Below are 26017 nucleotides of genomic sequence, written 5' to 3'. Positions count from 1 at the left end.
TATAGCCTAAATATTTATTTATTTTACCTAATTTACATAATTAAAAGGCGAAGTTTACGAGGAGACCTGAAGTAGGCAGAAACCACATCGTCACGCTGAATTTAACTTATCCAATCAGGAGCCACCAACTCCTCCAACGCTGATTGGTCGCACACTCCTCAGTCACAGGTCGTTCTTACGTAGATTCACGAAAGCACTAACGCGGTTTTTCGGTTGTTTCCAAGTTCTTACTGAAGGGTTTTACGCACCGGTGATAGACTACGCTTAGAAATGAGCGCAATGACATGAACGAACCACAGGAACTATCCAAGTCAAACACAAAACCTGCTACATTGAGCTAATCAAGATGGTTTTAGAAACCATTTCAAGGATAATAAAAGTCCAGCTTCCAGCCTACCTGAAGAGGCTTCCGCTTCCGGAGACCATCACCGGTTTTGCAAGGTTAACAGGTAAAAAATACGCCGCAGCTGTGTAGCACTTCTGACTGTATTGTGAGGATGACTTCTGAACTCTTCGGGGACACTCTTTAGCTCGTACTATGGCTCTTTATCTTAGCTAACATTAGCCTACAAACACAAACTCAGCTAAAGTCATGCTGTGAATATCCTGCAAAACCTGTGTTTTGTCCTCAATTGCTGACTCGCTCCATACAAGTCCTAACCATTGTTTGCTGTTCTTCTCATTAGCAACATAAACTCAGGAATGATCTCAAAGTAGTAGAAAACTTAATTCTGCACAGTGAATTTGTCTCGTGTGTTTGTATGTAGATACTTTGTCTCGTGTGTTTGTATGTAGATTACTTTTCTCTTTTGCCACAAAGTGTCAGTAGTTGTAGCCTGCCCAGTGAGGTCCAAATGATATATTAATCCCGAAAATTGGTCATGGGATGCTACTGTAAATGTGCCTCTAGCACAATATGTTGCCAGTTAGGTCTGTCACACCCTCAGGTGATACACGCATGGCAGTTAGACCTAGACAAGACGGTACACACACAAAAAACTACACCAGGAAAGAGTTTCACAGGTGTGGGACTTCAGGTTAGATCCCCAAACTTTAATAGTTTAACTGATTCCACTTTCTTAAATGTGAGAATTAGCCGCTTTTCTTGTCTTACAATATGGTAAGTTACATTTCTTTGGGTTTTTGAATGATGCTCAGGCAAAAGCTGGCATTTAAACATGTCATCTGGGGCTCTGGAAAATCCTGGTGGACATTTTCCAATGGGTTTTTTTTTGTTTTTTTTGCTTCGTTTGTATTTCAGAAAAAGCAAGAGTAATTGATGATTAAAAATTGCTAATTGTGCTCCTGAATCAAAATTTACTTTGACATTCTGTTTTCAGCAACAGTTCTGGGCCTCCAGCCAGATTATATTTTGAATGAATATGAATTATTTTGAGTACATTAAACAAATATTCATGCATCATCCTCTGGGGTTATACCAATATGATGCAGTAAATGCTGATCTTATTGAGCTGCCATGATGTACCTTCTCCATAATACAGACAGTTTCTTGAGCAGTCATCATAAAAGTCTCTCTGTCTGATATCATTCACAGTCATTCAGTCATGACTGGCTGTGGAGTTTTAAATGCCACATCAAACCCTGGGGTTGTGTTACTTTCCATGAAATTATTCTAGTAATTTCCACACATTTGACATTTTTAGGAAAGGGGAAATGGTACTGGATGGTCCATAATTGGTAGCAGATTTTCTGAGAGGAGGTATCAGAGTCAGTATCAGGAGAGAAATAGCCGGATCAGGATATGCATATTGGTGTCAAGATAGGATATGCAACTTTCAAAACCTCTACTGAATCACACAAAGGCTTGGTTATGTTTTATCACTTGTTACATTGCTTGCAGCTGTGAAACTGAGAATAAAAAAGTTTGAACTAGCTTATATCTAAGCAAGTGCAGAGTTGAAATAGAGGGAAGCGAGCAGTGGCAGTGGTTTCGGGAACCAACTTGAGAGTCCATCTTGAAGCTGATTGACCACCTCAGCTTGACCTTTCAGCCCCGTGGACCTATGGAAAGTGTCGAGTGGAGCCTAAAAATAGCCTGAAAAAGTGAAAAAGCTGAGTTGCCCTGCAGGCCTCAAATGTTTCTGTGACAATTTGCATGCTGAAAGCGTTTGAGTACTTCCTCTTCGAGAAGGCCAAGACACAAAAACACAGACAGATGATTTTAGTGATTGTGGTGCTAAGGTACATATTGTTAGGGCTTAAGAAAGTAGAAGAAGATGTGATGGTGTTAGAAGATTTATTAAATCCCCTCTACTGTACATGTTAAATATAATTCCTTAAAGAGATTAAGGATTAGCAATGACCATTAGGCATAAAAACCCATCATTGAAAGTATTTTAATTGCTGTAAGAGTATGATAAGAAAGTTCCAGGAGCTGGTGTGTAACTCACACAGCTAATAGTAAAATTACATAACTGTGGTTAATCCTTGCTGTGCTTCACTTGTCCTGTCCTCTCCATGTATGGTGGACTGTACGACAGGTCTTTCCTAAAGCTCTTTTCTTGGCTCAGTGTGGCCTTTCCCCTGACAGGTGTCTGTATGAGACAGTACTCTTCAGTGATCATCAGGGGCAGTTATGGAGTAGAAGTGTAGATATGAGGTGAGCAGGTCAGCGGATGCAGTGTTATCAGGGACCGCTCAGGATGAGGAAGAGGAGGTTAGACTCTCTTTGATCTGTTTAATGCATTTTCAAAATGGAGTCCACTTGCATTACACATAAAAGATGTGTATTAACACTGTAGGATGTTTAAATGTCTCGGTGACATCAGAGAACTTATGCTGCATGAACCTTTTAAAACATGAACAATCCTTCGAGCAATATTTCATTAGTGAATGCTCTATGGTGATTATTCACTGTTGAGGCTGTGGTGACTTACAACATTTGATAATATCTTTATGAGGAAATGTTTATGTAAGTATTGCACCATGCAAACATTTGCAGCTGTGTTGTCCTGTTACACCAAGCCTGCTGGATGATTTCCAATGGACGCAGTGCCTGACGTTTCTTATATATTGTATAGGATATTTGTAGGGCCTGCCCAAATAGATTTGCCCCTTCCGAAAAAGAGGAGTTTAACATCTCATATAAGACTAAAGCCGTTTCAGCCATTCAGACCTGGGTCAAATGACTCTGCAGTAGACCCGGGTAATTATTGTAATTGATGGGAACACAAAACCTGTGTCGACTTGCTAATCTCCTACTCCTCTCCGGTGTGATGCTATGCTCCGTCGGTAACTTCTGCAGCTCCTTGTCATCTCAGCTACAAATTCCACCTGTCTCCGTCCGAGCAGCGCTCGAACATCGTTCCAAATTTGTCAGCGTGGAGTTTGATACACAAGTTGAATGAGTAATAGATACAATAAAGACCTAACCACTGTAACATCCCCACTGTTTACTATCCCTGTTTCTGGTGCATTTGTGATGTCAGACGGTGATACAGCAGAAAAGAGACCAAAAGGAGTATAGTCCACTGGCGATGGGAACAGAGACAATTGGCTTTTATAAGTTGGTCTTCCCGGGTCTGATAAACCTGCGTCAACACGCTAAATTTAGGTGGAAAAGGGGTATAAGAAATCAGTTGTTTGGTGACGCTGAACCAGCTGTAGAGTGTCGTGATTGTAGTCTGCCGAGGTGGTGGAGACTGGATAAACAGTTTCCTCCTTTGGAAGTAGGCTTGTGAATAAGAGTAGAGCTGCAACTGTTTGCACTTTGCTTTACTGATATATCTGTAGGTTATCTTTCATAACTTTGTCTAGTACATGTCAAAAAATAAAGAAAAAGGCCAATCACAGGTGATTCAAATTGCTTGTATGTCCAAAACCTAAAGATTTTAAATTAACTTTCATGTATGAGAGTGAAAAGCAGCAAATCTTCACACTAGAGGAGCTAGAACCAGTAAATGTGTCTTGTTTTTTGGGGGGGAAATGGCTCAAACTATTTAATTACAATCAAAATAGTTGCTGATCAATTATCAGCCAATTGATATTTTGATCAACTAACATCGATTAATCATCTAATTGTGTCTGCTCTCAATTGAAGGGTCTCATTTAGAGCTTCCAATTATGCACCTAAAGCCCTATCCCTTCTCAGGGCCTGTTCACAAATACATTTCAACCTTTGCCCAAAACTATTCTAGAAACACAAGACATGCAAGTGTTTACAGTTATTCCCTTATGTATGCTAATGAGCGTGTTATATGACGTGTCTGTAGTGTCCGAGTGGCTCCGGCTGCTGCCTCTCCTGGGTATCCTGGCTCTGCTGGGCTATCTGACCATCCGCCCATTCCTGCCCAAGAAGAAGAAGCAGAGAGACAGCCTGATCAACCTGAAGATCCAGAAAGAGAACCCAAAGGTGGTCAACGAGATAGACATCGAGGACCTGAACAGCGCAAATGTGTGTTACTGTCGCTGCTGGCGTTCCAAAACGGTGAGCGGACAAGTTATTTTCTGACCTCTTCAGTATGCACGATGATAAGAACTGTGTGAAATGCACTGGGCTGTTATTTATGTTGTTTTTACTTTACTTAATAAGGGGGAGTAAATTTTTTTCTGTGTCATGCTGATCAGCTAATATGAAGTTGTTTCCTGTTTTTAGTTTCCTGTTTGTGACAAGTCACACTTAAAGCACAACGAGCTGACTGGAGACAACGTGGGGCCGCTCATTCTCAAAAAGAAGATACTGTAATCGACCACTGAAGGGAGTTTCCTTTCACCTCCACAGCCTTTAGTTTTTCATTTCTTATTAGTTTGTTTTTTCTTTACAAGAATCTTAATGTTGCCTCTGTGTCATGTTAACATTGATCAGACTTCCAGTCTTTATTTGAAGTGGTTCCACACACCTAAAAATACAAGCCTCCAGTCTGATGGTGTGAAGGCTGTGTTTGAGGTTCTTTAATGACACGCGTGTGTTTGTTACCAGAACGGCCGTTTCATATGAACGTAAGCTCCATTTAAGAAATGTTTTTGCAAGCCAGATAGGAAGCATTGGGACCACTCTGGGGGGAAACACTTGAAACATAACAGCAGTGACTTTATGATGACTTCAGTCATTTGAACCCAACAGAGAAGAAGTAATCTCCAAATTAAATGCTTGTTTAAATGTAATTGTTTGATACTAGTCCAACCTGTAATCAGCATTTTGTACTGTATGTCTTCATATCTGGTATTATTTAATAGACAGCCTTTTTTAGCATTCTTCTGTCTCCTGTTTTTCAGACTGTCTGTGTGCCAAATATTAACATGCTGTTCACACTGTCAGGATGTGAAATATTCTCTGATAAGTTATTGTGTCTGTTGGAGGTTACTCATTCTTCTTCAGATGTATTTTGTTTAAAGCCTTTAACATTTTGCATTCAACCCCGTTGCCTACAAATATTTCAAACAACTGCACTGTTGAGTTATATCCAGTTAGTTTTAACCTCACTACCTTGCTGAGGTTTTAGAACCTCACGTCTGCAGCTCTGTATCATTTTTTTTTTTGTAGCCTCTGTGATGTCATAACGGCTGTACATAGTTGACTTCCTGCTGGAGATTTTCCTTTTTATTTCATCAGAAATATTTTATATAAAAATGGTCTTTGTCACATCTGTCTCCTTATGATGAATGTATTTGAATGAACTGTGTGCTTATGAACCTTTGTACGCAAAGGCAGAAATGTATTCAATCTGCAGTTGAAAAGTCAAACGTATCATGGTCGGGATATTTCAGTCAACGGTAACAGTTCATTTCGGTAACGAGAATCGCAGCGTCTTTTCCTGTTTTACATAATGGGAAACGCCTTTTTAAAAAGAACTTTCTGGCTAATTTAATGGGAGTCTGTCAAATGTTGATGTCAGAAAGAACAAGGCTTAAACTTTAGTAGCTAGCTGCTCAAGAAGCCAGTACTGCGCAGGGACAGCCCTGCTTGCAGCTAAATGCTTACTTTAGCATGCTAACATGCTGCTGTTTAACAGGTATGTTTACTAAGTTCAGTGTGTTAGCATCCTCTGCTAACATTTGCTAATGACCACTTAACAACAAGAACAGCTGAGGCTGTTGTGAATGACTAATTGTCACGCATTTGGTCAAACAGCTAATAACATCTTTGACCAGATTATGTGCATGATGAAAAGTCAGGGGATTAAATAGACTATCTTACTCTTTACTCTGAAGTTGAGTGACTGTCTGTTCACTGTCCAGTAGTTAAAACATGTGAAATCAATAGGTTTCTTCCTCAAGGAAATATGAATATTTGTACAAAATGATATACCAGTCCCAATAGAAGATGTTGAAGTGAATCGCGGAAACTTAAACCAGGGGTCGCTAGAGAATAAGTCAGTAGATTTTATCTTCAGGAGTTGATGGATATTTATCCCAAACTTTATGACAATCCATCCAATTGAAATGTTAAGACCACAAAAGTAGCTTGGCGAAAAAGCAAACAGTTCAGTAACTGAGACTTAGAGAGATACAGTGATCATAAAAGCAATCACTGTATTACTACACCAAAGAGAAGGAAAACCATGTCCTTGTTTTATCTTTTATTTTTCAAAGTATATTTGGTAAAAAACTAATGCTCAATCATGTAAATCTAACATAAATAGTTGCTGAAAATACAAAAGATCTTATTAAATGTAAATAAATTCAAACAAATTCAGAAACATAAGTTACACTGCATATTTCTGTAAAAAAATCACATGTAACACACATGAAAACTCTAATGTCCATCATAATCAGACTATAAACAGTTGGGTTTAACATGTATGTTGTGAATATGATTCATACCTGATTCATGTTGATCAATCATGACATTGACAGCAGCCATAGTGAATGCAGAAGATGAGGTTTTAGCAGCATTGTATGTAAAGCTTAGAAACGTATTGTGTATTATTATTTAGAGATAATTTCCTGAGTCTTTGTAAACTACATAAACCCTTCTCATCACCAAGACACGCAGCTAATATATACTGAATTAAAACATACGCAACAACACAAAAACAAAGCCATAAAAATATTGTACTTTGTGCAAAACACCTAAAACCTTGTCGTGTAGTCTAATTAAAACCAACAAAATATTGCTACAGCAATCCCACCTTCAAACAGTCCATACACAGAAATTAGTTTGCAGAAATGCAGTGATAAAAAGTGTAGATTCAGTGGATATGCGGGCAGGATCAATATCCACCTTTACAAAACTATATTTATAATTAAACATTCATTTCAAATTAGAAGCAGAATGACATCTTGTATATTGTTCATACAGCTGGGATGTGGGTCATTTGTAAGGAGCCTGAGGCCTGAAAACCCCCTAGAGGCTATTAATAAAGTGTGATTCATGTGGTCCTGCAGCATGGCAAAGATCAGGGCCCGTATTCACAAACATTCTCAGAACTATCTCAGAGAGCTCCTCACTTTGCTTTATAAACTTCTAGCAAGGAGTCCAAGCCTAGGAGTGATTCAGGAACACTCTCAGAGCAACTCTGAGCAAGGAAGGGACAGAAACTTTTATCTTAGTGAGGAGGCGTGGTTGACCCCGTTGCTAGGTATGAGACATTCTTTCAGAAGCTGTGATTGGTTGAAAAAAAAGCTCTCCAAGTGATGATGGGCAGAGAAGGACAGTGAAATCTATCGGCCTAATCATACAATTTACTCAGACATGTAATTATGAACACCCTTTTATGTACGGAACATCTCTGTTGAATACATTGTAAGCCACACTTTAAAGTATACAGCCTACAAAATGTTTGGTACACATGCTCATCTTCACATGGGGATAGTTACATATACTTGATCACTTTTATTTACCATGCTGCTAATTTAAGTACTTGATCTAACTGATATTAACGAGGGAAAATGGCTCATCTTCTCAATTTCTGGGAATGCTGGCCAGCCTATATAAAGCTTATAAGAAGCTGCGTTTGCTGCATTTAACAAGAAGAACCAGAAAACCCAACTGGATGGAGGGAAGTAGTTGATGAATATAAAAACATTTTAGGACATAAATTCAGCCCCGGTTTTACAGCTCAAACCAAGAGGCAGGCATGGGAAAATGTAGCGCAGCAGATAAATGCATCTTTCCCTCTGGTTGTGCGCACTAGTGAAGAGTGCGAAAAGCAGTCGTAGGCTCTGTGTTAATGTCTGACGTGAGAGGGGAGACTGCAGCACCCAAACGGGAATCTGCAAGCACAGGTGAGATAGTTTACCTCTTACTTGTAACTGCTGTCAAAGTTAACTTAAATGCAGAATTAAAATATGCCCGTGCAATAATACGGATGTGTGTCCCTGCTTAAGAAAGTCCTCTTCACTAATCCTAACAGTTTCTCACCTTAGGAGCTCTCTTAAGGGCTGAGATGCTTTCTGAATAACTCTACCAGGATCTAGTCTTAACTTCTTCACTAGGAGCAACGCTGTACTAGGAAGCTTTATGAATACGGGCCCAGGAGCTGACCGCAGACAGAGGGACGAAGAGAGCCACTTGGTGGCTAACAGAAAAGCTCAAATGTCCGGGGTGCGAAAACACACCGGAAGTCTCTTATTATATCCTTTATTGCTGTATAAAGCCAGGTGATGTCAGAGTGTACTCTCATAGGTGACGGGAGTTTCATCTTCATCTTCACCTCCTGCTGCGGTGCCTGGGAGAGATGGAGAGGACAGAGAAGGGGAAAAAAAAGGAATGAGGAAACAAATAAGCCTCGTGTACAACCATGAGCTGAATTTGATATTGTAAAGTGCAGCTGTTGTGTGGATCTAAGAGACATGAATGCATTATTGACAGGGTAAATAGAAGCAGACTAAGCTATGCAAATCCTATCCTTTGCAAAGGTTACTCACTACGCAAACACAGCTACGAGGCGAGGCTTGACTGCAATGTTGAATTGTTGAACATAAGACTTTACCTACCCAAGAAAAAAGCTGATAAATTGGGTTTGACTCGCTCACCACAGGATGAGTTCTTTGAGTTTTGTAGCAGGCGAGGTCCTGTGAGGCCTATGATAAGAGCTCCCACAGGAGCTGTGAGAAGGATGGCCAGCACAGCCACAGTAAGCACGTCCATGCCGTACTTCTGCAGCTGCTGGTCGTCCTTCGTCCTGGCCATGTCTAAAGCTGTGGAGCCTATAGCTGCCTGAAGGAAGACAGGGACAATGGTGGTTACTCTTTACTGCTACAAGAGAAAAGAAAGATGAGTTCACCACAGAGAAATACTTCGGCCATGACATACCTGCACTGTGGCTTTGGGCATCCACGCCAGGGCGATGAAGACTTTTTCTTTCATAGTAAAGCCCGCACACAACACACAGACAAAAGTGAACAGGATCCGAACCACCAGGGCGATGAGTAATGAGGCTATACCCAGACCTTAAGAGAAGGAGTGTCACACCATATTGTTACTGAGATGTAACAGTTAGAAAAAACAACACTTACAATATCATCAGATTTTCCTCTTAACTGGGGCAAGGTGGCACAGTAGTGGTGAAAAAGTGATGCTTTACTCATGATAATGTCTTGTAACTGGGTCATGTGTAGAGCCTGTTCAAAGCTAGCATAGCATAGATTACCATTACCATTATGGGGCTAGGAAGTCATGTCACAGTGAATTCTGGGAAGTGAGGAGCTAAAATACATTTTTATTTTACAAAATAATTACGTGAAGTCATGCCTTTAATGATAAGCTTATATAGCAGAAATAAGATTATTTCTTTGTGGAAGAATCTGAGATTCATGTCCCGAGGAAGTATCATATTGGAAACCTCAATAGAAATAGACAAAGTATGTTTTACCACTGACACGATTGTATTATATTACCGAACACAGACAGAGATAAAACTCCCGGGGCTCATTTTTTTGGCTATGCAAATATATTTTCATCCATACAGTCACATTTGAATCTCTCACAGTGATAACAGCCACCTCACTATGTTATTTAAGTGTGTGTGCATGTGTTCGTCTCACCAACTGTGTGTCCCTCCAACTCAGAGATCCGGATCTCTGCTCCGATTAGTCCAAAGAGAAGAGGCTGAAACACGTCCCACGCCCACCCCACCACTTCCTCCACATGTGCCTTGACACGAACAGGACAGAGAGAAGGGTCAACTGGGACATGCAGCAGTGTGGACGTTAAATCACTATTGTACAAATGAATCAATAACACATTATGGAATAAAAACTACCAGTCAAAAGTTTGGACACATTTTCTCATACAAGTGAATGGGAAAGTGTGTCCAAACTTTTGACTGGTAGTGTACTTTTTGGCACGTTAACTTTTTCATCTTGTATAATTAAGAATATGAAGATGAAGAATGTGCTATGTGTACACAGAAATTGCATGCATGTTATTACCTTTCCTCCCCCCCAGCCGAGGCCAGCCAGGAATGCCAGCACCAGCGTGCAGAGGCCTCCAGAGCCAGGGAAGCCAGCCACACCGCTGCCGAACACGGCGAAGACGGACAGACCCAGCACCAAGAAGGATCGCTTCATTACCAAGTGTTTCTAGGTGAAGAAAGACGGCTGATTTACTTTTGTTGAAATACATTTATGGAGTTCAAATGGTACAGCTACAAGATGTTGATAAGTTGATTGACCTACAAAATAATCTCTTCTAATATATTCTTGTGCACTTTCTAGCTAAGATGAATCCAGTGTTCGAACGGCAAACCAGAGGTGGAGCTCCACTGGTTTTTACAAGCATTTATTGGTCTTTTCCACAGTTGTTTCCTACACAAGCTGTGGTGTCAAGTGGTGTCAAGTGGTGTAAGGATGAGCAAGCAGCAGTAAATCTGGCAAGTCTCATGTTGATGCTATAAGAGCATGCCCACCTGGTCAACACTGGGAAAGTACTGGATGAGGAAGCCAAGAAGAATCCCAGCAACCATCCCACCAGCCACCTCCAGCACGCCTCTCAGGAGGTTGTACCAAGTGGAGCCTGGAAGTTTCAGAACAAAGAAAACTTTAAAAAAAGAGTGCATTTAACTTAACCAATGTTCCTAAAATTGAAGTAGCTGGTTAAACACTGTTGGTATAATTATTCAGCAGTTAAGTATAACCTTACAGAGGCACTACGTTGAGGTATACACAAACTCTAAATACACTGGCACAAAAAAACCCTCTTACTGTTTTTACAGGAGTAAACAGCACTCTCACACCCTCTGCTGAGCCCCTAACAAACTACAGACAGATCGAGATTACTCATTTCTTGTGTTAACCTTCACTGCAGGTCACTGAACATCCTGCCACTCCCCTGGAGATAAGGCGGCGTTGCGCTTCAAGAAAAGAATATCGAATTCAGCCCTCTGCACAGACGGATGCACACATCAACAGAATTACCTGTGGCAAAGGCCATGCCCAAGCATGTAGTGAACCCCGTGATGGCGAGAATGTCATCAAAGCTGCCCGCCGCCATCAGCAGGGTGGGAATGCCCTGCTCCACGCCGTAACCTTCCTTCTGCAGCAGCAGCATGGAGGGAACCACCACTGCTGGAGACACAGCGCCCAGCACAAAGCTACCATGTGGAGGGTATGGATTGTTTATTAATGCAGACACAAGACATCAGAAATAAAGACTTGACTTTGGAAAACTCTGAAAAACATCTGCCTTTAGATACACTTTGAAGACGGACATGTTTGATCAGCAAACACGGACTCAATTTAGTTCTATTGTGACATTTCAAGCTGTAAAAATTCTGCTAGACTTTTCTTTTGACAACATTTCAGTTGGCCAGTATTGAAATATTTAAGTTGGCCCCTATAAACCCTTGAGGCACTGAGAAGCAACGCATACAGAAGGGGGGCCAACTGTCAGTGTAAAAGCCCAGTATTACAAGTTCTATTTCAACCACTGAAGATAAGGCACACAAACGCTGACAGGCCAGAAATAAAGGCTTACGAGGTTGTATTGTGATCTAGTGACTGTCAGGGAGCAGTGTGTTTTCTAATCTCTCTACATTCTGCTGTAGAGCTTTAGCGGTCCACTCACACAGCACATAATGTAAGTATGTTATGAATAAGAAAATACAGATTTTCTCCTTGTTAGGAAAATGTAAGAAACTTAAAAAAAAAAATAGACCCTTCTGAGTCTGAATTCAGTCTGAAATCAGTATGCCTGATTAAATAAAGGCTTTTTCACGTGTCTCACTTTTGTCTCACTCTCACCGTTTCCTCTCTTTATCCTTACTGTCAAACTAAGAAAGAAGTTGTCATAATTTAATGGTGAAATATAAATGGTTTGTGAAACAATGGAAAAGGCTTCCTCAAACAAACGCTGGCTCCCTTTCTGTCCTCGACATTCTGTACGTAAAACAGACCTTGTGAAGTGTAAAAAAGAAGAGTGGAGGGAGAAAGTAGTGCGGTAATTACCCGAGGATGAAGCCCCACACCCAGGGCAAGCCCATGAGGAAGTGAGAGACCAGCGCTGTGGTGCATGCCTCTAGGATGCAAGGCCCGGCTGCCACACGTGCACACACTGATTTAAGTTTCTTCAGAGCCTGCCAACACAGACACAAACATCATTTATAACCTAATAACACGCTTTCCAACACTTTTTAGGGGGCAAAAATACTAAATGCTTCGTGGCTCAGATTTGCTTGTTGGGAAATGTTTGGCATTTTGGCCAGAGACATAGTTCTTATTGAAGCCAGAAGAAACTATATTTGAAAAACAGAGTGGGTGTCCGTTGTGTTGTCTCTATCCTGGTTGACGGGACACTGTGGTACCAACTTGTCATTCACAAGTAGCCACACCCTAAAGCACACCACACTTTGCTGTCAATTTTACTCTAAACAGGACCATCATTTACAAAATGAACCTCATGCAGGACTTAAAACTGATGATTGAGACCATAAATTAATTAGAAAAATGTTAACTAAGGTAGTAAATCAACTGAAAAGAGACAGCAGAGACATTTTCTCATCTGGTTGTATACAGGCCAACTTCTGTTTGCAACCAGTGCAGTCTCCCCCTGCTGGCCATTAAAAAGAATGCAGCTTTAATGCACTGACTTCAGTTTTTGAACCATATTTTATACAGTCTATGCTTTCTGATAAGCTAAGCAATTTGAAGACATCACTTTAGACTCTGATGAGCTATACCTTAGATGTATTTTACTTTAGAGAATTTGTAGAGTTGATAATTAAACAGTGAAAAAAATTGCCCTAGAAGAGGCAAGCCTGTCGAGTATGTGGCATACCGTGGGATCCAACCCCAGACCTGCTCTGGCCAGTATGACAGCCAGGGCGATGTTCCTCAGTGACGCAGACCATTTGAAGTCGATATACACCCCATCTGTTATTACTGGGATGTTTCTCAGCAGGAAACCCATCAGCAGCATACCTGCAGCACAGCATGAGAGAGGAAAGATGATGCTTCAGCACAAACTCTCACACAGAACAAGAACGACGATCACCTGTTGCTATTTGAACTCATAGTGTTCTTGTAGGACACCTGAGACACTGGGGACTGTGATCCCTGTCTTATTGCACTTAGTTTCAACAAACTGAAAATACAGGAACAGACGCTGAACTGGTAAACGAAAATACTCTCTTGAGGAAAACAACAGAATCTTCAACTCCAAATTCAATCCAACTTCTGATGTTGTTTGTGACTGAGGAGTGGCCCCAGCTTCCTTGATTTTTATCTTGTAAGGGTTGCAGCTGGTGGCTTATGATCTCCACTTCCAGATTCAGAACACCAGGAATTTCATATTACTTGCTTAAAAAAAAAAGGGCTTATGCACATCTTCTAATCAATGCTGGGATTTAATCAAGGGCAGCATTACAAATGTTCAATTGCACAGTAGAAGGCATCCAGAATTTTGAGCATCCGCCCCCACCCCACTCCCAATAAAACTTGATAAATAGCACAATCATTAACTAATAGCTAACAGGGCCATTAGCATGTAGGTTAGAAACACACAAGATGAAAAAGCTTCTCAAAGACATATCAGTCATGAGTAATAAATCTAGAAGTTTTGAAAGTTTTATGCAACAAAGTGGATGCAATAAAAAATAAATCAGCTAGAGTAATCACAGTGTGTACACACAGCACGCTTAATGTAGGGCTGTTAACCATGTGTATCTGCAGTGCAGATGTGCTTGTACTTTGCTTTACAAAAGATGCAACCAACTAGGTGGGCATACAACTTTAAGGCAACTGGGGCATGCTGGAGACAATTGAATTGGCATTTTAGCTGATGTCAGCCTCTTTGGAGCATGTTTGGGCAAAAGACTAAAAAAGTGAGAGGTTTGGATAACTGAGTAATGCCATAAAAACAGTGTTCCCATCGCCATCGCAACCAGTAATTTTGGCCACAAATACTCCCTGATTCAGGCTGAAATGCGTGACGGATCTGAAGGGATATAGAGCTAAAAAGCCAGCCATTACGTCATGTAATTGTTCCCAGCAAAAATATATATGGCAGGCATATGCCTTGTCAAATAAGCAGTTTGAACACTGATATGTGGTTACATTAAGCACACCAGCCCATAGAGTATAATCACTTAATTTTTAGCCTCACCCAGAAGCGGTGGGAACGGGGGAAGCTTTGGCAGACGGATGAGAGCCACCAATTTTCCACCAATGAGCGCGCAGATGAAGAGGATTGTTATGCCAAACAGGTTGCCCCCTGGAAGACATTCATCCTCTGTGATGGACCACACCACTCCAAAGAGCACAGCTGCCAAAAGGACTGGAAGAGACACAGAGGACATACATCAGAGAACAGGCTCATGATTGATTGTATTATGTATTATAAATGAATGGTGTGATGACCAGTTTATTATGCATGTTTTTGTAGTTTTAGAACTGTCTCTCAGGGTCCTTCAAACATAACTGAATTAATACATTTACCCAACAAGAGCGCATTGTTGTTTGACAGTCTATCTTTGTGAATGTGTACAGTGTACATAGTGTATATTATTTATCTACCATAAGTCATAAGATCAAGTTAAACATCTTTTCATAGTGGTAAAGAACTCACTACGACATCTAGAGTGCACGCTTGATTTACCTTTAGTAATGAGAGAGGCCAGAAGGCCTCTTGGTGGACATGGGCAAAATCTGTGGAGCAAGGGGCAGCAGACCACCGGCGGGTCTGTGTTGGTGCCCGCATCCACAACAGGGTTTCGAGGAATAAAATAGGTGGTCTCCTCTGTGACATTTGGACTGGAGCAGCGACGCACCACCACCTGGATCTGATTCACACTTAGGTGCTGGAAAAGGAGGATCAGAACATGTAAGAGAGCAGATCAGTGATGACAGTATTTTTGCTTCACAATTCATGCTTCTGATCAGAATAACATTGGTCAAACTGATATTTTCAGTTGTTTATCTATAACAAATATGAATGCATTCCTCATGGACAATTTGATAAGGAATCAAAGTACCTGTTCCCTGTTTTATTGCTGAACCATAGTGCCCTATCACTATTGTTTACCAGGAGGTACGTCATACCAGCAGATTAATGGCTGAAGTTTCTTGGCAAATATTAGAGAGTAAAGATATGAACTTGGCAAGGACAGTGTGTACTGCAACTCACATAACACCTTCTTTGTCATATTTCTAAAGTGAGTAAACTGGGTCAAAGTTTTACCTTTGCCTCTGGCATTTTTTTATATGATCTTATTAGAATTAATGATGAAACTGTTATCTAAGGAGTACAAGATTGAGCGACCACATCATAATTATGTAGCCTATAATTTACTTTTTAATGAGCATAAAACTGCACACAGAATTTGTCTTATGAGAACCTCTAAACTCTTTTAAAGCAGTAAATGAACGTTACACTAGCATCATAAGTTTGAGAGATAAAAAAAACTTCACCTCCACATGGTTTGGTGACGGCAATGCAATCCTGTCCAGCAGCGGGCTGGGCACTGGACTGGGTGCTGGACTGGGTGCAGGAGTGTGCACAGGGCTCGGCTCCGGGGTTGCAGGTTTGGGCTGAGTGTCCTCCATGGCAGTCGTCTACAGTATTTCTGGTCCACTCTCTTTTCTATCACAGTACATCAAGCTGAGGGGTGGGATTGGCCATTGATGGGCAGTTCCTTCACTTCTGTATGCTTTTGTATATCCAGCTCTGGCCACAGGGTCCTGTTCATAACACAGTTTTATCGAAGGTAAAACAAATGACTGTTTATTTGGGTGGGTGTGTCAGATGCAGTTTAAGTGGTAAAGAAAAACACATGCCATTGTGGAGATATCAAGGTCTAAGGGTCAAAAAAATGTCTTGCCAGCGAATTTGAGGACACGCTTAAAGGAGTACAACAAAAGTAGCTGCAGTTTGAGCTGTAATTGGGGTCTACTTCCCCAGGGAAACATAATTTACATAATTTACAATGGACGTTTTACCGAAAAACATGGCTAAGAACACAGAAATGTCTCCTAACTGTGTCATAAAATGAGGGTATTGAGCTGGGAAACAGAACTCTGAGAGCATAAATATGCTCCTATTTTGGCCAATGTAATGCTGGGTGATCCTGGGTGCAAATGCAATTGAGACAGTAATTGTGCCTAAACTTAATTCAACTGACAAATACTGTACTCTGACTTACTACGTAAAGCTTTAGTTCAATTTGTTCTATACTCAAACGTTTACAGGTCTTTTACATTAGGCAAACGCTACTACAATGTTTTGACAGTTGCTCATGGCAACAACAGACGTTGGTTAATCCAATTGTGAGCAGACCACACTAATCAATGCTTACAGCTCGACCATATGGCACATTTAGCTAGCTTTAGCTCAAGTACGTTTCTGCGAATGCCAGGACAAGTAGGTTATGGTTAACTAGCGACTGCCAACAACAAACCTGCCCAACTGGCATCGCTGGCTATCTTGTCAGCTAAGCAAAAAAATGTTTACATGTTGGACTAAAACGTTAGAGGAACACAGCAACCATAGCTCCCCAGTGAAGAGGCAAACCCACGCCTCACGATAAACCATGCAAGTGGACCCATTATCGGACAACAACGTGTTCGCTCAGTAGCGACAGCTAACTACCGCTAAATACAATACGATCTCAAACGACTTAGCCTGTCATTAACCGATAACTGGAAGCCGCTGTACAATGAAACCGTTAGGTTGGAGAGTCGGTGTATCTGAAGATGCATACGTTGAACGAAGCCAACGTCGACGTTAAACTAACGTACCCGCTGCGGACAGACGTTGGACTATTTTATCGGTTAATTGGACCGACAGTCGAAATTGCCTGACTCTGGTTAGTGAGGCTGAGCTCAATTTGTCTTATATCTTGGACATAAGTCAAATTTCGCGGAAAGGAAATTCTTGTCCGAAAATGGGTTCATCGCCGGTGGCTGCGTCCTCGCAACAACTGTCAGTGAACTCAACACAGTAGCTTGCTACAGAGAGACCGCCTGACCCCTGTGACGGGACTCCCGGAATATATAACCCTGTTAAAGAAAAAGAAGCTCACCTCATAACTTAAACATTGTCATCTCCCGTCAGCGGCAGCGTTTCTGGCACCAGTCCTGTGGCAGATAGACCAGCTGGGGAATGGGAATCAGGCGGATTAGTGATGGCAAAGCAAGTATGTACCGCGCACAGGAACGCTGCTGCTTGGTTGAGGGGGAAGTTAGGTTAAATCGAAAAGTCACTCAAGGGGTTTGGTTTAGACTTTTTATTGGTCTAATGTTAATACATATTTAATTTTTTAAATCACATTCAAACTGCTTTGTAAAACACTTTGCAAAAAGGGATTCATTTATAATCACGTGATAACACCAGTACACTGTTGAGATTTAGTAAATTTATTACATCAGTCAACAGATAAGTGTTTTTACATTGCACACATTTGCAGCATATATTTAACTTTTGAGAATTAGAAATGTAATTCACATAATCAGTAAACAGAAAATTTAAAGTCAAAAATGTTTTTGTGCACTATGAAAAGAAGCAACAGCCTCCCACTGCTGTCAGGATGAGCTTTCTACAGTTTTCTCACAGTCTCCATCCTCCATCGATGATGTGCTCTGTCCCAGTCACATAAGCCGACTGTGAAGGAGCCAAAAAAGATCAGGACACGGTGGAATAACTTGACTACTGACAACAACTCAACAAGTATCTAAAATATCTAGAATTGAGAAATGAATTTAGATTTAGTTTTTTTTAATCCCACTTGGTTGCAAAGCCCCTAAAATTTCTAGAGAAAATACAAAGTAGCCTACCTAGATCTGCATGTTCTCTCTGGTAACTACAGCCTGACTGTCAGGAAACTTCCCAATATACAGTAAATGTATGACATGGATCTTTTATCCTTTGCAAACACTCACCTCATCTGAGGCCAGGTACACGCACAGGTACGCCACTTCTTCAGCTGTGCACATCCTGCCAGTTTTCTGTCGTGCCATGAAAGCCTTATAAGCCTGAGGGGTTACAGTTGTTGAGTTCATTAATTTCAATGCCCAACAGTGGAAAACACACTATGATGTACCTGTAAAATTATGTCAGAAAATGACACTGTAAACAGTCTACCATACCTCTTCTGGGTCAGGTTGGGCCTGGATCCTTCCTCTAAGTGATGGAGTATCAACTGTGCCTGCGGAAATATAAAATAACAACCATGACTTTCTTGCTTCGACTAAGTGGATGATTTTGATTCATTGATATGTATTGTTGGGTTCAATTCAGGCTAAAATAAATGCAAGTAGAGTTTGCACAGCCGTTGTTTAGGCTGGCTTTGAAGGGACAAACACAAGGCTTGTATATCTCTGATGGACACGCTGTCCTAAAACATGAAAATCATCAGTTTAATTTGTTTTCAAGGATGTCTGCAGTATATCTATTCAATTGCTTGTAACCTTGATGAATACTTGAGGAACAATAAAAGGACACACTGCAATGCTTTTATTTTGGAGGGCATTCTAAACTGACCAGGACAGACACAATTACAGCGAATGCCTTTCTCAATGAAATCAGCCGCTATGGATTTGGTGAGCCCGATCACTGCAGCCTTGGAGGTGCTGTAGACACACCGGTTCACAACACCTGTGTGGAGGAAACACACAGTCATTCACACATAACAATGATCTGAGATAAGAGGATTACAATGTTTGTGGTCATACTTTAATGGCTTAATATTCCTTTTATTGAGCATAATATTTGTTCTACACTTGACTGCAGTGAAAAGGTCTGTAGTTGATTGTTTACCTTTTATGCTTGAAGCGACAGATGCCATGTTAATAATGTTTCCTGACTTCTTTTCCAGCATCTAGAAAGACAATATTAATAACAAAAGGATGTAAATGAAGAGTAAAAGTATGCAATAGTCTTAGGTGTTGGTTTTTATGTAACAATTAAATGACAAATGTGCTATTATCAAAGCTAAAATTCTGTCTTTGAGATGGTTTGGTGAGTTTGCGGGCTAAAGCTGGATTAGTGATTGGGCAGTCACCGCCCATCATGGCACAGGCTCAGAGTAATACAGCTAATCCCAGAGGACAAAGGACGAGAACAAAATCAAAGCATATGTCACTAAGTTTACAACAGCACCTATTTGACTCTCAGCAACAGGATAAACTGTGTTGGGCATTTGGTAAGTTAGCCAAAGGTCACCTTAGGCAGGAAAGCTTTGCTCATTAGGTACATGCTCCGGACGTTCGTGTTCATAGTGAAGTCCCAGTCGGCCTCTTCGCAGTCCAAGATGGAGCCGTGGTGCACAAACCTGTAGACAGAAGACCATGTGTGAACTTAATTAATAATTAGTCCCACTGTAGTATGTGTAATCATCTTAAAATATGGCTTTATCAAAGAGGTCGATACCTAATATGTCAATGAGATCAAAAACAGAGATCAATGTGGGATATAAATTATTAAAATAAAAATATATGTTGGATGATGTGTTGTGTCAAACACCCCCCAACATTTTACTGAGTCTTAAAAGGTGTCAGTTCAGAGACCTTTGTTAAGGAGCTTGGCAAAAGGTCAAGTAAAGGTTAAACCTTAACGTATAGGGATTTTGGAAATGTAGCTAAGCAGACGATGGATAAATTAGCTTTATGTGGAGACAGCAGGTTGGCAATACAAGTTAAACTGCTGTGAATTAATTGTATGTCAACAGATAAGGCAGGCAATATTCTATTTATCTATTGCCAACAATGTTAGTCTGTCTCTCAAAATGAGTGCCTTCTTCCATCTATCTCCCGGTGTTAGTGAAAAAGTAGATCTTAAAACTTGTAACAAATCTAACATTGTTTGTTTTAAAAAAGGTTAGGCACCATCATCTTAAAATAGGAGTAAAAGTTAATATTTGGTCTATTTTCTGCTGTGAATTGGGTGTTCTTATGAATATTTACGGCACCAAAATGGTGTATGTAGGATTAACTCAAAATAAACTACACTGCTCATTATAATGGATAATGAAGGAACATGTCACCCTGTTCAAACTGATTTTCTAAGGAGACAATAACAATGTCATCAGATTATGCAGGAAAGAAGGAAGAAGTACCCGGCAACATTGAACAGCACGTCTACACGGTCATGTTCTTTAGCCAGAGCTTCAACTTGGTCCTTCTTAGTTACATCCACGACCTTGGTCTTGATCCCTGTTAGTGAAGAGAAAAACAAACAGTTTTAAAGACACCTTCATTACTTTATATAGAAATAAAAAACAAATTATGTTATTAGTTAACATTGTACTGCAGGGGATACAAGTGTAAGATGGGGCAGTTACTCTATTTAAATTAACAAAGCTAGTTAGCTACTGTATTTTCTGGGAATACCATGCTACAACATCATAAACATTTTTTACACCTGCTGCGCTACAGAAAGCAGCTGGAGGTTAAGTCATTTGCTTGTGAGCTACGTGAAAGGGGTTGCTGACAGAGGGAGAAGTGTTAATCACCTCCTATGTATTCACGGGTCCAGCAGGGGAAATTTCCTGTAGTAAGCAAGTTCCCTATTAATAACTAGTTAAAATTACAGCGTACTGATCACAGACTGTGGAGGATTAACTCATATCAAGAAAGAAGTCTGGTAAATTTGACGATGATCTGTTTACTCTTTGGGAAAACAGTGGAGATGAAGTCAAAGTTAAAAGAGGAATCAACTAAATTAAAGCAGGCACATGAAGTAATCACCAAACAGAACACAGTATGGGACACGACTGTTTAAAAAGTGGTGAATGGAAAAGAGACTTCGACCCGAACGAGGCAGAAAACTTCCATCAGGTGCCGCAGTGGTTTGTGCGGTCCTCTTCACCTTGTTTACTAGACAGATTTTAAGGTGGCTGTAGTGTTCACAGGAAGCAGTTCCAACGATAGAGTCTAAGGGACTATAGATAAAATATTCAATGACATAATTTTAATGTCAAATTGTTCTGTCAAATTATTGATGTCGTCAGTTAGAAGACATACAATAAGCAGAATAATGTACAGTGAGCAGGTTCTATTTCACTGTAACAGCCCGCTCACTGTACATTATTCTTTACATTTCATTTATGTAACACTATCTGAAGAAAAGTCGGATTTCTTTCCACATCCTATTCATTTTGCCTTACTTTCTACATACTGTATGCATTTATATATACGTATATTTTTTTTCCCCCTGTACATACTAGTTTAATGTTCATGTTCTTGTTCTGTGAATGCACATCAAGAGCAACCAAACATAGAAGTCAAATTCTTAGGATGTGTAAACATACCTGGCCACTAAATCTGATTCTGAGAATATTTGCTGATTATTGTAGTAAATCATAATAGAAATGGAATGTCTTTTAGGGTTTGGGCTGGACGAACAAGACATCTGAAGATGTCATCTTAGACATCTTATGAATCTGTGACGGGCATTTTCCACAATTCCTTCAGCTTATAGAAAACATGATTTATCTCTGAATTGAAAAAGATGGATTTACTGAAAATGAAAATAATCATTTCAATTACTAGCAGGTGCTTTGAAAGGATAATTTCTAGAAATGCATCATATGTATTTTGTAAAAAAAAAAAAAAAAGGTGACCAAGTAGCAGAGGATCATGAATGCATCACACTGGTCACCCAGCAGATGTCAGCCTCACACAAACAGAGATGAAACTTGCCTTGTATGCCGTCCAGCTCCTTCAGCTTCTCTCCATTGATGTCCGTCGCTGTGACTATAGCTCCCTCCTTTGCAAAGGCCTACAGTTAGAAAAGTTGGGTTAGTTCCAGGCACTTCCACGCAATCTGCACAAGTCATCATGGTATAAAGATTATAGCCCAGTGTTTCCTTGCAGAAAGGGAATATTTTTAACTAATTCTAAAATTGATTATTGCCTGGTTGTTAACAAAGATAACTGCTGGTTAAAATTAAACATAAATTGCAACATATATGCATATATTCAATCCCCTTGATTTCAGGCAATAGTGTTGACACCATAATGTTTGCTTTAGATCCATTCCACTTCTGGTCAGTTGAGAGCTGATGGGGTCACTGCACCATTAACCACATAGCAAGCATCAACAGAAATACGCCCTTCAAAGTCTAGATGGAAAATGCTCAATAGACCCATCACACTGTTAATACTATTTCAACCTAATGATCTGAGACACAAATAGACCTCTCTGTATGTGAATTCCTTCACACTATAGCAAACACAGATGCCCGTTTTTACACGCAGGAAGACATCACTTGATGGGATTGGATGTGATGATGATGGTGTTTACAAGGGTGTGTGTGAGATCCCCCCTCGACACGCATATCACCGAAGGATTGTGTATGAAGATTGTGTTTGCATCATGTCAAAAATCACTGTTGAAGTACAGTTATTTACGGCACATGCATATGGAGTGAAAGCATATTGTAAGCATGCATAGCAGAAAGTCTAGTGTGCTCCTGCAAAAGGTTATGGTGGTGTTTTTTATAATAACAGCTTGTATCTTTCTTAATGGATTCCAGCATTTTCCCCCCTCAAGCATTAATATCTGTGTTTACATAGTGTATGTTTCTATAGAACAATTATGTCGCAGTGCTACCCCCTTTTTCGCATCCAACTGGCTGTTACATGAGATATAGCACATCATGGGGTGTCAGCAACACTGAAATCTGATGTTTGCATTAAACAAAAGCTGATAAAAATATGTAATGAAGTGGAAATGAGTTTGCACAAAATGAACTATTCAATAAACAATTTTCCTCTGTGAGTTGGTAGAAGATATATCAGTGAGAAGTTAATATTAAAGCTCATTACTATTGCTGCAGCACGTCCGATCCCCTGCGCGGCTGCTGACAACACAATCACTTTCCCATCCAGACGGCCCATAGCGCACCTTTCACTGCTGCTGTGATGAAAACAAACACAGAGAAATAGAGCATTGAACAGTAATAAGCGGTTGATTTTGATGATAAAGGTTGTCTTTCTTAAACTCTTGCAAATGTGTTTATGGAGGATTATTCCAGCTTTGAGTGTGCAGAAAAGTGTTATGTAATTACACAAACTCAATAGAAATTATGTCAAAACAATTTCACTCAGGCTAAGAAGTATTGATTGACTGTCTGTTTGTCAAGATTTTTGAGCAGAAACACCCTAAATTTGCTTCAGAGAACAATTACTACTCATAAAAATACAAAAAAAAAAGTGCAACCTACAACAGGCATTAAATGGTGAAGTATCAGATCTTGTGAATATGAACACAATGGGCAGCATTCCATAATTAATCCTTTAATGTCCACCATATAGTACTTGCAATGTCCTCGGCTATAAATATGCCTGTCAATTTTATGACTCTTTCTCAAACTGACACTCAGCCTACAGGAAAAGACCTTCTGATCTTCAAGGGCAGGCTTATCTCATTATTATTCTGGTAATCTATCATTTAATAAAGAACAGAGCAACTAAGTTCTTCTTAAATAGGTCTGCTACCTTTCCATTAGATTAGATTTCCATTAGTGCCATAATGATACACGTTTACAGCAGTGGGCTGTCGGGCATCATTGGGCTGTGGGTTGCAAGTAGTTTCCCGTCCTTATTGAAGATTTCCTGGTATAGTTTCCTCTTCTCAGCCCCTACAGTATCAGCTATATCACAATTTCAGCAGGTTGAATTTAATTTAGAGGAAGTTAGAGAAAGACTGATGGCTGTCAATGACTTCTGTCATTTACCAAAAGAGACTCCTCTGCAATGTACTTTGATTTAATGTACAAATTATATTATAGTTATTGTATGCAGGTGGAAACACATGCATATCAGCGGTGTGACACTGGTTGGCTTAGTGTGTAGTTTTCTGTGCAGGAAACACAGCTGCCAGCTTTTGACAATTTAAGACATAAAAATATACTTATAGTGTTAAGGCCTTTTAGTTTTTTCCTTTTAATATCCACAAGAAGCTATTAAATATGTATCTGTCATATAAAGCTGTCAGGACTAAGACTTTTAGGATGCAAATGTGAATTACAGCTGTTCTTATCTGCAGTGTAATAAAACAGCGATGCTTCCGTGGCTCTTGAGTGCATCAGACTTTAATGTGATCCAAAAGCAACTATTACCAGAAGTAAAATACTTTGTAAACTTTATTTTGAAATCTTAATGTCCTGTACATCTGTTACTGTTGCGCGGGGGACTTTTTTATATGGACTGGTGCGAAGTGGCGTAGCCTACACGTGACTTAAAGTTGATTTGACTGAGTAATATTCTTGAACAGCATAGCGTTGAACACTTGCTACTGTACAGGCCTGCATGCTTCCTTACTATGCTGAATGAAATGTCCCCCGCATGCCTCTCATTACGTAACGTCAATGCGTCTTTGATTCACCAACTCTACACTTCATAACTACAGCACAGAATAATGCACGCTGTATGTTGTCTTCATTACACCCCAACAAAGTGTAACGACCTTCACTGTGTGCATGTGTAGCAGACATGAACTATTCATGTAAGCTAAAGCAGAAGCCCAGAAAAACAGATTTTCCAAAACTTACCCCGGCTACTCAGGTCCTGCACACTGAACGTCAAAGAGCAGAGAAGCACCTCATGTGACCTTCTGCCTGCATCGCTATTGGTTCCAGACCCGGAAGTGTGTAAGGGACAGCAGTTTGTAATAGGAGATGAAAATGAGAGCAAGTGAGTGCACTTCTTTGTCCAGCAGGGGCACGTCTTGTAGGGAATACATGCATTTCGTCATATATTGTGTATGTTATGTTTTAAGCGACCTCTATGAATTTGTGTTTTCCCGCAGGAACATCTCTTAAAACATGCTTGTGTGATCTCTCTTGATTATAACTTACTGTCCTCAGGAAAGACTAGGAATTGACCTTTGAGATCTGTACAAAGTTCTTTGTGGGCTCAATTTTTATTATCCCTATGGGTTAATGGTTTGTTAAATGAATATATAACCTTTAGGTTAAGAATTGACTGCTGGTGTAAACGGTCAACTATCCCAAATTGTTGATTGATTAGCCTATTGTACAGGGCAAGAAAAAAGAAACTCTTGTGCACATTTAAAATATGAGCATGAAGTTCCTTTTTGATGTTAAAATTCAATATTTAGTTGTCCTGCAGCTTTTGATCATATCTCAGGATGAATGGAACTTAACATGTGACTGCTCAGACAGCTGACCTTTTTTTGAAACTCAATTTCTTCCTCTATTTTGTATTCTAAGCACAAATTGACTACCTTATTTTTCAAAGTTTTCTGCTGTTTTTCCATCTCTCCACCAATTACTTGCCACTGCTTTCCTTCAAGAATTAACTTTTCATTTTGCTATTCAGAGAAATTACACCGTGGTCGACCTCAAAAATGTCTGACTGTGCACCATAATGATATACCGTCGACAAACTGTGACCTGTTGAAAAGCTTAATGAGCCATTCTAATGATAATATATGTATGAGTAGTGTAAGCCACCAAAGGGCTCAACCAGGCAACCAGCTGTTTTTGAATGAGGCCAAGAGGGGAGCCAGGACACCGTCATTTTCTTCATCACTACAGATAAGAGGACTTGTAGCCGATCAGTAACACATCCAAGGGATACGCTTTAAACAGAGACTTACAAGCCAACATGCAATTGCATAATACAATACAGTTGCTTGTTCCTGGATATATTTTATCAG

At 40.2% G+C, this 26017-nt stretch overlaps 3 protein-coding genes across 5 annotated transcripts; 1 reads left to right on the top strand and 2 right to left on the bottom strand.

Moving 5' to 3' along the window:
• The first annotated feature begins 215 nt into the window (after positions 1–215).
• On the top strand, positions 216–5885 carry cisd2 (CDGSH iron sulfur domain 2). 2 transcript variants are annotated; one of them, XM_069666127.1, is made up of 3 exons: positions 216–449; positions 4233–4447; positions 4616–5885. In XM_069666127.1, the coding sequence occupies exons 1-3, from the start codon at positions 347–349 to the stop codon at positions 4703–4705; spliced, it is 408 nt and encodes a 135-aa protein (XP_069522228.1). In that variant the 5' UTR covers positions 216–346; the 3' UTR covers positions 4706–5885. The 2 variants fall into 2 exon arrangements, with proteins under 2 accessions (XP_069522228.1, XP_069522229.1); XM_069666128.1 differs by having other exon boundaries at positions 4599–4655.
• Positions 5886–6579: 694 nt separating this feature from the next.
• LOC138594863 (sodium/hydrogen exchanger 9B2) lies at positions 6580–16285 on the bottom strand. 2 transcript variants are annotated; one of them, XM_069666125.1, is made up of 12 exons: positions 15808–16285; positions 14996–15197; positions 14504–14674; positions 13178–13320; positions 12349–12476; positions 11320–11495; positions 10812–10918; positions 10336–10485; positions 9949–10057; positions 9218–9354; positions 8899–9121; positions 6580–8630 (listed from the first exon to the last, which is right to left on the bottom strand). In XM_069666125.1, exons 1-12 carry the CDS (start codon positions 15940–15942, stop codon positions 8569–8571), a joined length of 1743 nt encoding a protein of 580 aa, XP_069522226.1. In that variant the 5' UTR covers positions 15943–16285; the 3' UTR covers positions 6580–8568. The 2 variants fall into 2 exon arrangements, with proteins under 2 accessions (XP_069522226.1, XP_069522227.1); XM_069666126.1 differs by having other exon boundaries at positions 8938–9121.
• A 1368-nt stretch (positions 16286–17653) lies between these two features.
• bdh2 (3-hydroxybutyrate dehydrogenase, type 2) lies at positions 17654–24930 on the bottom strand. Its single transcript, XM_069666375.1, has 10 exons — positions 24888–24930; positions 23161–23251; positions 22033–22111; positions 20448–20544; positions 19556–19664; positions 19151–19211; positions 18875–18988; positions 18481–18539; positions 18274–18366; positions 17654–17995 (listed from the first exon to the last, which is right to left on the bottom strand). The coding sequence occupies exons 2-10, from the start codon at positions 23230–23232 to the stop codon at positions 17942–17944; spliced, it is 738 nt and encodes a 245-aa protein (XP_069522476.1). The 5' UTR covers positions 23233–23251; positions 24888–24930; the 3' UTR covers positions 17654–17941.
• Between the last annotated feature and the right edge of the window lie 1087 nt (positions 24931–26017).

Source organism: Semicossyphus pulcher, unplaced genomic scaffold (assembly GCF_022749685.1).
Source record: "Semicossyphus pulcher isolate SPU_LCO1_2020_fin unplaced genomic scaffold, fSemPul1.0.p SCAF_17, whole genome shotgun sequence".
NCBI classification, from domain to species: Eukaryota; Metazoa; Chordata; class Actinopteri; order Labriformes; family Labridae; genus Semicossyphus; species Semicossyphus pulcher.
This window is presented reverse-complemented; position numbering and strand designations above follow the sequence as displayed.

What these genes read in the sequence shown, in the direction of transcription:
- LOC138594863 (XM_069666125.1), bottom strand. Translation starts at nt 15,942, where the DNA reads ATGGAGGACACTCAGCCCAAACCTGCAACCCCGGAGCCGAGCCCTGTG. An exon ending in ACTTTCCCAGTGTTGACCAG is followed by an intron (nt 10,486 to 10,811) that starts GTGGGCATGCTC and finishes TTCTTCACCTAG; the next exon opens with AAACACTTGGTAATGAAGCG. An exon ending in GTTGGAGGGACACACAGTTG is followed by an intron (nt 9,355 to 9,948) that starts GTGAGACGAACA and finishes CCTTCTCTTAAG; the next exon opens with GTCTGGGTATAGCCTCATTA.
- cisd2 (XM_069666127.1), top strand. Translation starts at nt 347, where the DNA reads ATGGTTTTAGAAACCATTTCAAGGATAATAAAAGTCCAGCTTCCAGCC. An exon ending in CGGTTTTGCAAGGTTAACAG is followed by an intron (nt 450 to 4,232) that starts GTAAAAAATACG and finishes ACGTGTCTGTAG; the next exon opens with TGTCCGAGTGGCTCCGGCTG. An exon ending in GCTGCTGGCGTTCCAAAACG is followed by an intron (nt 4,448 to 4,615) that starts GTGAGCGGACAA and finishes TCCTGTTTTTAG; the next exon opens with TTTCCTGTTTGTGACAAGTC.
- bdh2 (XM_069666375.1), bottom strand. Translation starts at nt 23,232, where the DNA reads ATGGGCCGTCTGGATGGGAAAGTGATTGTGTTGTCAGCAGCCGCGCAG. An exon ending in GGAGCTGGACGGCATACAAG is followed by an intron (nt 20,545 to 22,032) that starts GCAAGTTTCATC and finishes CTTCACTAACAG; the next exon opens with GGATCAAGACCAAGGTCGTG. An exon ending in CTGTAATTGTGTCTGTCCTG is followed by an intron (nt 18,540 to 18,874) that starts GTCAGTTTAGAA and finishes ATATTTCCGCAG; the next exon opens with GCACAGTTGATACTCCATCA.